Source organism: Zootoca vivipara, chromosome 17 (genome assembly GCF_963506605.1).
Source record: "Zootoca vivipara chromosome 17, rZooViv1.1, whole genome shotgun sequence".
NCBI lineage: Eukaryota > Metazoa > Chordata > Lepidosauria > Squamata > Lacertidae > Zootoca > Zootoca vivipara.
In genome coordinates, this window is record NC_083292.1 from 24,686,386 (window position 1) to 24,700,992 (window position 14,607).

Sequence of the window (14,607 nt, forward strand, 5' to 3'; positions counted from 1 at the left end):
TTTTTAAATGTACATTAAGTTATGGACGTGATACTAGGGAGAGGGGCCTTACAGACAAGGGTTGATGATTCTCACGTGAGAAGCCAGATCAATAAATAACCATGTATAAAATACACTTCCGTGTTGAAGAGAAATATTTCAGGTAATGTCTGAATGTAAGATAAAGAAGGGTAGTGATTAATGGATATCCATGAGGTTATACATATATGCACAATATATAATAAACGTTCTAGAATCAAATAAATAGGATAAAGTACTTAAATAATGTACGCCCAGTTTTTCGGGGGGTGGGGGTGGCTCCCGCTACTTTTGTTGTCCTCCGCTGCTGTTTTTCAGTCGCCTGCTGCGTCCGGGAGGGAGCTTTGCCGTCCGGGGGGCTTGCGCCCGCCCCGGCACTTTCTGAGGGTCCCGCGGTTGGTGCTGAGCATTCGGTGGCCTCCCCGCGCCTTTCCTGGCCGTTCCGGCCCAGCGGAGGTCTCCCAGTTGCTTGCACTGTTTGGGCCTCAATTTTGGGCCTGTTAGTGAGGAGAAGCCGGGGCCTCGATTTTTTGGTCGTCCCGGCTTCCTCCTCAGGCCCTTGGGCACGTTGAGAGAGGGCCCGCCCTGCTTAGGAGCCTTGCTGCCTGCTCCTGCCTTCCACCTGGTGGCCTCTGTTTTAACTGCTTATTGAGCCAGTGCAGGGCAGAGGGGTGGGGTGTGGGGTGGGGAGTGTGTGTGTGTGTGTGTGTGTGTGTGTGTGTGTGTGCGTGTAGTCTCTGCGTCCAATCCCTGTGTCCCTGGGGCACATGCTCAGTAGCGCGGAAAAGGGACACACGGAATCTGGACGCAGAGACACAGGGACTTTATTATATAGGACTAGTGTATTTCAGCCCGTTCAATAACGGGCACTAGAATCCTGGGGTTCGGAGAAGCGCTTGCGCAGCGCTTCTCCGAACCCTGGGACCTGTCCTTGCTGTCGGCGGCAGGGGGACAGGAACGGAGGAGAAGAAAGCGCTGCTTTCTCCTTCCTTCCTCTCCTCCAGCCACCGACAGGAAGGACGCGGGACACAAATGCCTACCTCGCCGCCGCTGTTTCGCGGCCTCCCGCCGCTCCTCTTACGGGCCAGGGAGGGTTGTCAGGAGGAGGCCTCTGCCGGCCTCCACCCTCGCTTCCCTGACGTGCCCTGCAGTGAGGCGGTGTCCGGCCGGGAGCAGCGGTTGGAGGAGGCAGAGGTGGGGGAGAGTGCGCACGTGCAGTCTCTCCGTCCAATCCCTGTGTCCCTGGGGCACATGCGCAGTAACCCAGGGACACACAGAAAACTTGGACGCAGAGACACTTGCATATTATTATATAGGATTAGCCATGATGACAGCCAAAATAAGAAATACAAAGAGATAAACAGTATTAAGCGAGTGGGAACAACTAGAGGAGTATTTAAATAGAAGCGGTATAAATATACAAGTAGAGCTAAACATAGGTAAAGGGACCCCTGACCATTAGGTCCAGTCGTGACCAACTCTGGGGTTGCGGTGCTCATCTCATGTTATTGGTCGAGGGAACTTCCAGGTCATGTGGCCAGCATGACAAAGCTGCTTCTGGCGAACCAGAGCAGCACACGGAAACGCCATTTACCCGCTGTAGCGGTACCTATTTATCTACTTGCACTTTTGATGTGCTTTCGAACTGCTAGGTTGGCAGGAGCTGGGACCGAGCAACGGGAGCTCACCCCGTCACGGGGATTCGAACCACTGACCTTCTGATCGGCAAGCCCTAGGCTCTGGTTTAACCCACAGCGCCACCAGTAAACACCAGTAAACAAAGAGTGAAAGACTGGAAAGCTTTAGGAGTTGCAGCAAACCAAAGTGACTGAGTTAGGATGTCAAGGAAAGATAGGTTGGGAAGTCCAGGTAAGAAGGGTTGGGTGATGATGTATGTAACTGGAATAATGATAACTGATTGTAATTGAAGAATGCACAAACAAATTAAAATAGTAATAATTAATAAATCAGTTCATATCACACACAAGGGCTTAGCTCCATTTAGCTTGTTGTACAGGAGTGCCTCCCTTACTGCTAAATATATTCAAATATTATGGAGCCACAGTTAATCAATGGAATGAGCTAACTTGGTGACCCAGTTGGATGGCCTTAAAAGAGGATTAGGCCAATTCTTTTTCTTTTTTTAAAATTTTCTTTATTGCTCAGAATTATAACTTTACAGCATAACTTTACATCTTAACATTAAACATGTTCTTTGTTTTCAAAATGTATTTGTGATTATTATTGTCATCATTCTTAAGTCAACATTTTGACTTTACACTTTACACAAATAGAAAAAGAAAAGATGTAATTTAAAAATCATAATATTCTTCATAAACGACTTCCCGTCTCTTCCATTTTGTACTAATAATCTTATTGCCTATATTTGTCTATTGTCTTTTTATTAAAAGTATTGTCTTTTGTATCAATTTTCCCTTTATATTCAATGTCTACAGAAATTACTCAAAGGCTGTTACCGTTTTCAGATTGCAACAATTGCTTTTTAAATATCCCTTAAAATAATTCCAATGTGAGATAAACTCCTGTTTGGATTTATCTTTAATTCTTTCTGATAAATAGTCTAGCTCCGTATATTCTGTCAGTTTTAGTATCCAGTCCAATCGAGTGGGTATATACGGTATTCACTTTTCCAATGTATAGCTATTACTAGTGCCATTCAGGCCGTTTAATAAACGGGTGCTAGAACATTCGGCCTTTTTCGGTGGCAGCGGCGCGTGGGGGGCTTTTATTCCTTGTCTAATTGATTGTTCCTCCCCCCTCCCTTTGATCCTTAATTTATCCCTAATTCCCCCCCCCCCCCCGTTCCCAAACCCCAAGCCACAGTCCCCCCCCCTTTTTTTACCTTTACAGTCCGGGCTCGGCTGGGGGGTGCGGGGGGTATTTCTTCCTTTACCCCCTCTGAAGCTTGTGTTTGGAGTGTGGATCCCTCCCCACCCTGTTTTCGCGCCTGCCGTTTGGTTCCTAATTTTTCCCCGTCAATAGCGCTGCTGCTGCCAGGGCCCAGTGGCCGAATTCTGGCTCCTGGACGGCCCAGGCGGCTGCTTTATTGATTGTAAAGCTTTACTTTTTTAAAAAAAAGTAAGTTCGAGATAGATGTCATTCCCAAATGGTTTAATCCCTTTGCATGCCCACCGCCATATGTAACGTAGTCCTGCCAGGTTCTCCGCATCTCCAACAATTGTTAGAGCAGTTTTGTTTGTTTTTTTACCTCTTAGCAAGTTTACAGGGTGTCAAGTGGCAGTGATAGAAAACTTTTTGGAGGTTTTCCCTTATAGTGTAACAGGACGTAAACTTCCAATTAACCCTCCAAAGGTTTTCCCATTGGGACATCTCTATATTATGGCCAAGATCTTGAGCCCATCTAATCACAGATTGGGTCAATTCATGGAGGAGGCTATAGGTACGGCATGTTTGCACTATTGTGGGTTGTATGCCACTGAATACTGCTTGCTAGGAATCAGAAGTAGGAAGTAGGTACTGCTTGCAGGCATCTCAAGAAGCCTCTGCTTGGTCACTGTGAGAACAGGATGCTGGATAAAGTGAGCCAGTGATCTGATTCAGCAAATGACAAAGACGGTCATTCATTTCTATAAAACTTTTAAGAACTGTACTACATGCTGCATACATTCCTTTGAGCTTGGAAATTCAACTGGCCCCCAACCAAAAATGCTAAGTCCAGAATGGCCTGCATCTGGAAGATGACGATGTATCACAGGCACACCATTGTCCTCTAGCCGCTTCTTGTACAACAGCCCGTCATCCCGGAGAACATCATACTCACAGGTTAGAATGAAAGTCTCTGGGAGCTGGCGGATTATGTCGTCCTCTGCTAGAAGGGGGGAAAACATTGCCTCAAGAGCTCTTTTATTTTTTTCATAAAGTTCTTCTGAAAATGGGGCAGGAGCTTTAAGGGCATAACCCCTAGCCTTAAATTCTTCTGGAATGTAATCAGCACTGATCCATTTTTTGTATTTCTCCCGCAAATCAGGAGGGAGATGAGCTCCTTTTATCACCCTGTCCACGTTCACGTCCTTCCCAGTGATATATGTCATACCAAATTTAACAACTCGTTTCCTGAACAAGGGAGGAACTGATTGGTTTTGCTGATAAGATGGCAAATCGAAGTCCACTGCTTGCAGGAATGGGTAGATCAGGACCTGAGCTCGCAGTCTTGGGAGGTCCTCTCTGGTCACCAGTTCTTGGCAAACGGCTGCAGCAAATGTGCCTCCACTACTGTCCCCTACAATGGCAATGCGGCTGGGGTCCACTCCAAATTCCTTGGCATTCTTCAGAAAGTGTATTGCAGCAGTTAAACAGTCCAGCACAGGGACCGGATAGGGATGCTCAGGAGCTAAGCGAAATCTAAAGAGAAAACAACATATCGCCCACATTCAACATCATGCACTTCACAGAAAAGGACCATTTTCCTGCATCACATATTGCAAGTGCTAATAATCTTTTTCACCCCTAGGGCCACATTCCTTTCTGTGCAACCTTGTGGGGACCACATGCCAGCTGCGGGTGGTACCTGAGACAAAAATGGAAAGCAAATGCAACCTTTCCCTTTGGAAATTTACACTTGTTCCTATCACATAGCCACGCACCATTCTCTCCCCTCCAGCTGCTTCCTTCTTGTTTCCCCCCTGTCCATAGCTGGATCCACGCTTACTTTTTAAGTGTTCTTAGAATGATAATTTGTAATATCGTTCTAAAAGGCATTTTGTTTCTCCTTCGCTTCCTTTTCTACAACGTAGACCCAATTATTTGACAGGGATGACTCTGCACTGCCCTCTGGTGTCACGTTTCAATGGCACATTATTTAAGTTCTTTGACTGGTTATCCTAACCCTTTTAAAACTCATCTTGAGTGTTAAAAACCTCAACTGTAAATGAGTCCCATTAGCATCTTCCTGTAGCACCGCTCAGCATCCTGTGCATCAATGAAGTTATAATCTCACTACTTGTAATCTACCTGTCTTCCCTCCACAGCTCTCCTGATCAGGTTGGCAAGACTCCTAGCAATTGCCAATACCAATGGATACTATAGTCACAAGGATGATGTGCTACCGCCACTATGAGAGGCAGTAATGCTTCTGAATACCAGTTGCTGGAAACTGGACCTGGGGAGAGAGCTCTTCTGCTCAGGTCCTGCTTGTGCCTTTCCCATTCGGGCATCTGGTTTGCCACTGTGAGAACATGATGCTAGACTAGATGAGTCCCCTTTGGCCTGATCCAGCTGAGTTCTTACTATGTTCAATGTCAAAGGGGTTTGAACTAGAAATCTAAATACAAAAATGAACACCCATTCATTCTACATAAATGTTGGCAAAATCACTGTTTACAACTTTATAAGGCTGGATGGCATTTCACCGATTGAAGTTGAATCCCAACAAGATAGAAGTAGTGTTTCTGGGGGACAGGGGCTGGGTGTGTGTGGGGGACTCCCTGGTCCTGAATGGGGCAACTGCTGTGCCCCTAAAGGACCAGGTGCGCAGCCTGGGAGTCATTCTGGACTCACAGGTGTCCATGGGGGCACAGGTCAGGTCTGTGTCTACCAACTCCATCTGGTACGCTGGCAGAGACCCTGCCTGCACATTGTCTCACCAGGGTGGTACACGCTCTGGTCATCTCTGGCTTTGGCTACTGCAATGCGCTCAATGTGGGGCTACTTTTGAAGGTGACTCGGAAAGTACAACTAATCCAGAATGTACAGTAGCAGCTAGACTGGTAAATGGGAGAAGCAGCCAGGACCACATAACACTAGTCCTAAGAGAACTACATTGGCTCCAACGCCATAGTGAGCTCCATGGGGCATGCAGGTCGCCCTTTTTCGGGCAGTGCTGGGCCTGCAGGGTGCCCAAGGTGGCACATCCCTCCCGGGCACCCACCAGCTGAGGGAGACATGGTGGGAGTGTGCTGCCCCCGTGCTGCTTTTTTGGGCAGCACGGGGTCTGCAGGGCGCCTGAGACATTTGCCTTCCAGGGGCCCTCCTTGTGTGGCCAACACGTGCCCATTGTTTCTTTCTCAGCCACCAGAGGGTGACTGGGGGGCATGGGCATAGGCAGGGGGCAGGAGGGGGCAGTTGCCCCCCTAGAAGCAGGGCCGCTGGTGGCCAGCCTGCCCCGCTGCCCCCCGCCGCCCGGTGCCGCCTCCCTTCTCCCTGGCTGGCTGTGGGGTGGGTGGAGGGAAAGCCCCAGAGCTGTGCAAAGCGTTTGGCTGGCTTTCCCTCCGCAAGCCCCACAGCCAGCCAAGGAGAAGGGAGACGTGGAGGGAAAGCCAACCAAACGCTTTGCGCGGCTCTGGGGCTTTCCCTCCACCCGCCCCACAGCCAGCCGCCTAGATGGGACGTCTCCCTTCTCCCTTGCTGGCTGTGGGGCGGGTGGAAGGAAAGCCAGCTTTCCCTCCACCCGCCCCGGCGATCGCGGAGGGGGAGGAGGGGATCGGAACAGCCCGATTTCGGGCTGATCCTGGCACCCCCTCGCCCCTGCCAATTGCGGAGGGGGAGGGGGGGTCGGAGCAGCCCATTTTCGGGCTGATCCTGGTGCCCCCTTGCCCCTGCCGATCATGGCTTTCCTTGCCCCACTGTGGCCCCGCCCCCATGCCTTGGCCGTGCCCCTTTCCCCTCCCCCCCTCTAATTTTGATCCTGGCTACGTCCCTGGGGGGGTGCAGCAGCTCTGGTGTGCTGTGGGCCCAGCCCCTGGCCGCACTGACTTTTCTGGAGGTGCATTGGGCTCTTGGGGTGCTGGTGTACCACCCCCAAAGGTAAGTGCTTCCCATGGCAAGTCACCCTGTACGCTTCTGCCTTAGCTACCTCACTGATTGGCTCCCAATATGTTTCTGTGCACAATTCAAAATGTTGCTTCTGACCTTTAAATCCCTAAACGACTATGGCCCCAAATACCTGAAGGAGTGTCTCCACCCCCATTGTCCAACCCAGACACTGAGATTCAGCTCCATAGGACATCTGGTGGTTCCCTCATTGCCAGAGGTGAGGTTACAGGGAACCCGGCAGAGGACTTTTTCCGTAGTTGCACCCACCCTGTAGAATGTCCTCCCAGCAGATCTCAAGGAGATGAGCACCTATGTTTTTTTTTTAAATACATATGAAGAAACCCCAGATCAGGGAAGTTTTTAGTCTTTGATGATTTATTGTGTTTTTACTATTTCTTTTTGTCAGGAGCCGCCCTGAGTTGCTGGGGCTTGCTAGCCAGATGAGTACCATATACATTATATACTGTATATATAAAATTCCCTAGGAAAGGTTAGAAACTTTGGGGCATTCCACATTCTTTCTGATACGACGAGAGTGAAGCCACTTACCCAACACTCATAACCACTGAATCACTTTGGTGGGCAATGGAACAGCAAACCATTTCATAGACTCCTGGAAGAAAGCACAAGCCCCACAAAGCCCTACATTACAATTTTTCCTGGTCAAGAACACTGATATCATTGTGAGTTGAATCCAATGTTAGTCCTATTGAAAGTAAAACTGTTGAAATGAAGAGATAGATAGACAAACAGAGATAAATGGATATATCTGCTTATTTATTTATTTCTATGTATGTCATAAATTGGATGTGCCTCTTGGTTGTAGAAAACAACAACTATTCATAGATGTCCTCTGGGGAAAAGTTGGACTGGACTCCTTGTAAATGGGGCATCGCTACCTAAAAACCATTATCTGGATTTTACTCTCTTCTGATCAGTAACAGAGCAGTATCAATGGGCAAAAATCAGACCAGAAGCAAACTTCCAGCCACATTTCTGGGCTTCTTTCCAGTTATTTCTGATCACTTCTGGAAGCACTTACATAGAAGTCCTTTGGGGCATGAGGCAGAAACACCTTCTTTGACATTTTAAGGATTTTTCATTGACTGTGATACAGAGCTGGTCACCTTTGTAACAAGAGGCCTCCACCTGTTTTCTGACCACACAATCCAATCCTACACAAAACTTAAGCTGCCTACAGGAGCAGTACAAACCACTCCCATGCTTCACATAGCAAGCATTTCAAGACCTTTGCATTAAAGTACAACCTCAAATTCTCCTTTTCAAAAACATTTCAAAGAACTTACGGATGCTTCCAATGAGTCCAGCGCCTCCATGAAGATAGATGATTCCTCTCCTGTTCCCAGCAGGTGATGTCTTGGGCCAGTACACCCTCACGGGCACCCCATCAAAAACCAGGTCCTTTCTGATCAACTTTGAGTCCTTCCTTGTTGGTAAGGCATCGTATAGAGCCCTGAGGACGATATACTTATGGCAAATGCCCAGTTTATCCAAAAACGCTCCCTGTTGAAACCAAAACATTCAGCATTTATGATCAGTCTTAGATAATTTTGCACTTTTAAAAAGTGCATACATGCACTGTCTGTGGAACAAACCCCTCACTTCTGAGACACCTACACTGTATATCAATCAATACTTTATTGCGGTCCAAAGACCCATAAAACATAAACCATTAAACAATTTCAAAACTAGATAAAGTTAAAACGACCAGACAGACAGGTGGTAGAACCAAGGCAGTCATTTTGTTTTATCTAGGGCATAATGATCTTTGTTTCTTATAACCTCCAAAAGAAACTTTGCCACGGCCAGTGTAATATCATTTGACCTGTCTTCCAAAAAATATTTAATATAGGAGGCTTCGAATTTTCCCAGCAAATTTTCCAGTAAGGGTTTGATCAGTTGATCCCTTGCTTGCTCATATTTTCCACAATACAGTAGGATATGCTTCATACAATCGATGTCCTGGGAAACATAGACCAAGCCTATTCTGATACGGGATGCCTCTCAGTCTACCATTTAGAACTTCCGAGGGAAATACATTTAGTCTGGCTTTGGTAAATAAACGCCGATAGGTAGGTAAAGACAAATTCCTAAGGTATGAGGATATCCGAATGTCATACCCGTATTGGATTTACATTTATTTATTATTATGGCCGAGGACCAGCTCTTAGAAGTAAAATAAAATAAAACGGATCCCTTTGAAAAACAGTTTCCGGGAGCATAACGTATAAAAGTTGCTTCGAACAAGATTTAAAAGAAAATTATTAATTATATAACAGTGCTAAAAGTTTAACCCTTAAAATAGTGGTTGCAGAAAGCTGAGCCTAGCTCGCTCGGGGTGCCGTTGAGGAAAAAAATCAGACGGGCTGGGAAGAAAGTCTGTGTCTGCATATTTGGGCACAGAATCTGGCGACCGCCCTGGTTGTTTTCAGGTCTTTGCCTAGCAAGAGCAGGTTGTATCATTGCTTTTCTGGGAGGCTTGCTAAGCTCACCAGTATGGGGTCCAGGATCTCCCTTCGAGCTTCTTCATATAGGGGTCATCTGAAGAACAGATGCTCAGGGCTTCCTATTTCCCCTAATGGGCATACCCAGAGTTTGGGCGTATGGGATTTTTTTTTTGATTGGATTCCAGCTGCGGCCGGGCTACAAATTACATATGATCGGGATCACAGGTCACTATATCAGATATCTCAAAGCCTTTGCCTCGGGGATTCAAGGGCAGTGTCGTAACCCAGATGATATAAAAGGGATGATGGCACTGTATGTCCTTTCATTCACCACTCCCCACTTAGAGATTGGGATGCTGTGAAGCTATCTACAGTATCTATAGATATAGATATATATGTACGTGTATATAAGCATATATACACATAAGAACATAAAAAGAGCCTGTTGGACCTGGCCAATGGCCCATCTAGCCCAGCAGCCTGTTCTCACAGTGCCTGTGGGAAACCTTCAAGCAGGATCTGAGCCCAGGAGCCCTCTCCCCTTCCTGTTATCTGGTGTTCAGAAGCATTGCTGCTTCCAGCTCTAAAGGCAGAGCATAGGCAAGGAGGCTAGCAGCAATCCATAGCCTTCTCCTTTGTGAATTTACCTTTGGATAGGTATTCAATTTGGCAGCCGTCACTGCCCCTTGTGAGAGTGACTTCCATTATTTGAATATGTTCGGTGTGAAGAAGTACTTTCTTCCAACTGTCCTCAATCTTCCAACATTCAGCTTCATTCAATTGTCCACAAGTTCTAGTTTCATATGAGAGGGAGAAAAACTTTCTCCATGTTATGCTAAATTTTATAAACTTCTATCATGTCGCCTATTACTCGCCTTTTCTCTAAACTAAAATATTTGAAAGGTTACAGCCCTTCTTGTAGAGGGGCTACCTCATTGCTGTGACATACGTAAAATAAACTTACCAGCGCAAATCCATATCCCACTACGAAATCGACAAGTATTAATTTTGCACGACCGCTTATTCCTTGAGGCAGGTGGGGCCTGGTAAGACGATAACAAACTCCCCATGCAATCAGCAAGGAGTGAATGAAAATGGTCATATATAATATCAGCATCCACAGGGTTCCACAAAATGTCATTTCCCTTCAACTCAGAAGCACAGAGGTAGAGACTTCGTCTTAGCAATTGCTAAGTAGCTTTTGTACAAGAACAGTCTACCGCATGCAAGAGAACATCCTTGGCCAACCCACACAGCTTTCAGTTGAGAAGAAAATAAGGCTACCCGTAGCCTCTGAATTTTCAGATTAGCAAGCATCATTCTCTTACGTCAGGTGTTGCCTACGCAACACGTTTCAATTTTGTGGTGCTTGCCATCCCACACAAAACACTTTGGCCTCTTTCATCCCTCATGATTCAGAGAGCCCAGATTATCAGGGATGGAACATCAATGTCACTGATAACATCCTGCCAACAGCAGTATCACTGCCCCTGTCAGGACAGCGTGGTGAGCAAAGAGGTTGGCACTGTGCAGACACACAATGGGAGCCAATCCTGCCCAGGTAGTTGCGATTGCACAAATCTGATTGCTGCTCATGCAACTCCACTTTTCATTGATTTAGTTCATTTATTTATAAAAAGAAGCAGCACCCAAGTTTTCAGTTTCCTCTGTGGGCAGCTGGTCAAGCGTGGCACAGCTGAGGACTGTGTAACTCTCCTCACTCTTTTTCTTGATGATGAGCGGGGCATCGTTGAATGGGAAGGATTAGGTGTTCTCACACTGAAAGCCATTTCCAAAGAAATCTCCCTCTTCTGCCAGGGGCCCCAGCTGTGCAAGAGCAACTACCTGGGCAGGAAAGCCACCTGCATCAGAATGGGCACATTTATTTTGTCTTTTAAAAAGTGATGAAGTTTTGATACAAGCTCTTCTCTTTCCTAGCAAACAAGAGGCATTTATTGAAGTTCAAGGACACATTCTAGCCTGAAAACAAAGGAGCCAACTCCTAGGGGCCAAGGAGTATTCCCCCACTTGGAAAATATTTGAGGGGGCCTCCCTCCCCCAAAGTTGACTGGCATTGCCATTCAAATGGTGTATACCTTTCAACATTTCTCTGAGGAAAATTGGGATGTCGTACAGTATTCAACAACAACAACAATTTTATGACAGACACTGCTCCTGCAACACACCTTCGTTTTTGTGATGCTTGCCCTCCCACACAAAATACTTTGACGTCTTTAATCCCTCGTGATTCAGACAGCCCGAGTTATCAGCCCAAGCACATCAATGCCAGTGTTGACATCCTGCCAACAGCGGTGTCACGATCCTTGTCAGGACAGTCCTTTGAGCAAATTCAGGATGTCCTATTCAACAACAACAACAACAATAATTTCATTTATACACCAACCTCAGCCACTCTAGGTAGCTTTCAACATATATAAAAACATAACAAAACATAAAACATTATAAAACTTCCCAATACAGTGCTGCCTTCAGATGTCTTCTAAAGGCCATATAGTTACTTATCTCCTTGGCTCAGGGGTTGCATAACTCTATACCCTCTAACATTTCTCTGGTGAAAATAGGAACATCCTAAGGGGGACATTCCGGAATCAAACCGGGACGGCTTTTATAAATGCAGGGCTGTCCCTGGAAAATAAGTATGCTTGGGGGGTCTGATGGTGTCCATCCACTGCAGCATGTGCCCAATTATATGGGTTGGAGCTTACTTGCCCCCCCCAATATTTTATTCAAGCTGGTACCCCTGCCAGGAAGAAGTATTCAACAAGGATTTGAAGTATGGCCCTTGTGGCCTGGTGAAAGGGTGCGCGGACCGGAGGGAGATGCAAGGGGCAGATCTGATTTCACATTGATCTGAGTATTCTTCAGGATGAAAGAATAAACCCCTATAGAACTGCATCCAATGTTTGTTCTACTCAAAGTAGACCCATTTAAGTGACTAGAGATGACTAGTTGTCAAGAACTACTGGCCAGGCAGGACCTCCCGAGACTGAGCCTCATCTACCCATTCCTACAAGTACCTGTCAGCAAAACCGTTCAGTTCCTCCCTTGTTGAAGAAAGAAGCTGTCAAACCTGGCGTAAGATGCCTCACTGAACAGGTGGTCAATCTGGATGGAATTATGAAAAGCACCCTTTTCCCAGGCAAGGGAGATACCAGAAAATGGATCAACCAGTAACATTCCTGTCACAGGTGGCTACTTTAGAGTAACGACGCCTCACAGGTCTGCATTTTATCCTTTTATTGGTGCAATCTATTTACAGTGCTGAAACAGTGCTATATACAAGTTGTCAGTACATGTTCTCAGTCTAGCGCAGAACCTCCGAATGGCGATTCCCGCGTTTTCCTCCAGCAAAGTAATCTGGGCATACTAAATCTCCTCCCCCTGCGCTTTTTACGCAATTCCGGGGTGGCTGGGATCGGTCTTTTTCCCACGGTCTCTTTGCTTCCCCTTTCCGTTCCCTGCGCCACCCAGCCTTGCCGTAGGGCCGGCCCTGCTTAGGTTGCCTACCCCTGCTCCACACAGCCCTTCAAACTAAGCTCAGAGGCTCCTTTCTCTAGCTTTAGATTATTTCCCTCAGAGTGGATGTTTCTACGCAGAAAGGAATGAAAAAATATTTCCTTTCATGCTGAAATCATTCTCTCTAGTTAGTTATAAAGTAGATCTCCTTTCTCCCACACTATTGGGATAACTGGGCCAATAATTTGTTAAAATAGGGATTGCTCTCATTGACTCCATTTACCTTTTGAAGCTCTTGGGTCAGTAAACAGCATAGATCAGGCATCCCCAAACTGTGGCCCTCCAGATGTTTTGGCCTACAACTCCCATGATCCCTAGCTAACAGGACTAGTGGTCGGGGAAGATGGGAATTGTAGTCCAAAACATCTGGAGGGCCGAAGTTTGGGGATGCCTGGCATAGATCTTGTGAATAGACTATAGAGAGCAGACTTTACCTGTTGCAATCACACGGGACAGATCCTTGTAGGTAAGAAAACCGTAAAGCTGGTTGTAGGAAATACTTGGAAGGAAAGGGTATCAAGTTCTGATTTTACGAACTAGACTTGAGAAGAAAAAGGCAGCCATGCCTGCTCTTTTGTTGTCTCGGGATAGTTTGAAGGTGCTCCCTCATCTTGGTGCTCCAAGAGAGAAAAAGGAGGACGAAAAGGAAAACAGGATGCAACCTCAGATGTAGCAGACCAATCAATAAAGAGAAGAAGTCAGCTGAGAGGTTAAAGACACAGGGATAGTCTGGTGGGCCATCACCCTGCCTTAACCCAATGCCTCTTCTGCAAGCTAAGTTGCACTCCACCTCCTGGCACCCACCTCATCCTGGTGTCCTCCTTTTGCATATAGGCATAGTTCTCCTTCCCCCAAACACTGAAATTGGAGAGAGGATAAGATAATTCCCTCTGATTCAAGTGAGGTCTGTCAGTTATGATGGAGCTCTTATTCTGTGTCCTTTTCCTCTTTACCCCCATCATCCCCCCCCCATGCTGACCTGTTGCATTATCTTCCTGTCAAGATCAGCACTAGCAACCAGGGCAGTTTCGAGCTGGTCGGGCGCCCTGGCGCTGAGGCGCGGAGATCGCTCCGGCGCCCCCGCCCTCGCAGCGGCAGTATGGCTTCTGCGCGACTTTGCCGCGCAGCGCACTGGCGCCCCGCACCACCGGGACTATACCTAGAGCCGGCCCTGCTAGCAACCTCCCATTGGGATTATTTACTGCAATGCATTCTACATTAAGGTGACCTTCAAAATGTTCTGGAAACTTGGATAGTGCTGACAATAGCTGTGGGGACAATAGCTTGGGGCTGTGCAGTAGAACCGTATCTCATCGGTCCCTCACCCTCTTTCGTAGATCCCAGTCTGCTTTCAGGTGTACACATCTGGTCAGAATAGGTACATATGGAAAGATACTTCAGGTACCATGGCCCTAATTCTGAAGGGTAAATATATTCCCACCCTTCAGTTTTGCTATAATCCTGTCTAATGCTGGTGTAAGTAAATGAGTTCATATTAGATCAGTTTAGTTTATTGCACAGGAGCTCCTCTGTTATTGCTAAATGATTCAAATATTATGAAGCAACAGTTAGTCAATAGAATGAGCTAACTTTTAAAACCCGTTGGATGGTTTTAAAAGAGGATTAGGCCAATTCAAGGAGGAGGCTATAGGTATGTTTGCACAATGCAGGCTGTAGGCCGATGCGTGTGCTTGCTTGTAATGACAAGTAGGTAGAATTTTTTACACCCAGGTACTGCTTGCAGGTATCTCAAGAGGCCTCTTCTTGGTCACATTGAGAACAGGATGCTGGA

The 14,607-nt window shown here is 46.7% G+C and overlaps 1 protein-coding gene across 1 annotated transcript; it reads right to left on the bottom strand.

Moving 5' to 3' along the window:
- Positions 1 to 2,875: 2,875 nt before the first annotated feature.
- On the bottom strand, positions 2,876 to 13,915 carry LOC118075887 (arylacetamide deacetylase-like 3). The gene is made up of 5 exons (XM_035098256.2): positions 13,620 to 13,915; positions 10,243 to 11,638; positions 8,118 to 8,334; positions 7,360 to 7,423; positions 2,876 to 4,401 (listed from the first exon to the last, which is right to left on the bottom strand). Exons 2-5 carry the CDS (start codon positions 10,417 to 10,419, stop codon positions 3,627 to 3,629), a joined length of 1,233 nt encoding a protein of 410 aa, XP_034954147.2. The 5' UTR covers positions 10,420 to 11,638; positions 13,620 to 13,915; the 3' UTR covers positions 2,876 to 3,626.
- Between the last annotated feature and the right edge of the window lie 692 nt (positions 13,916 to 14,607).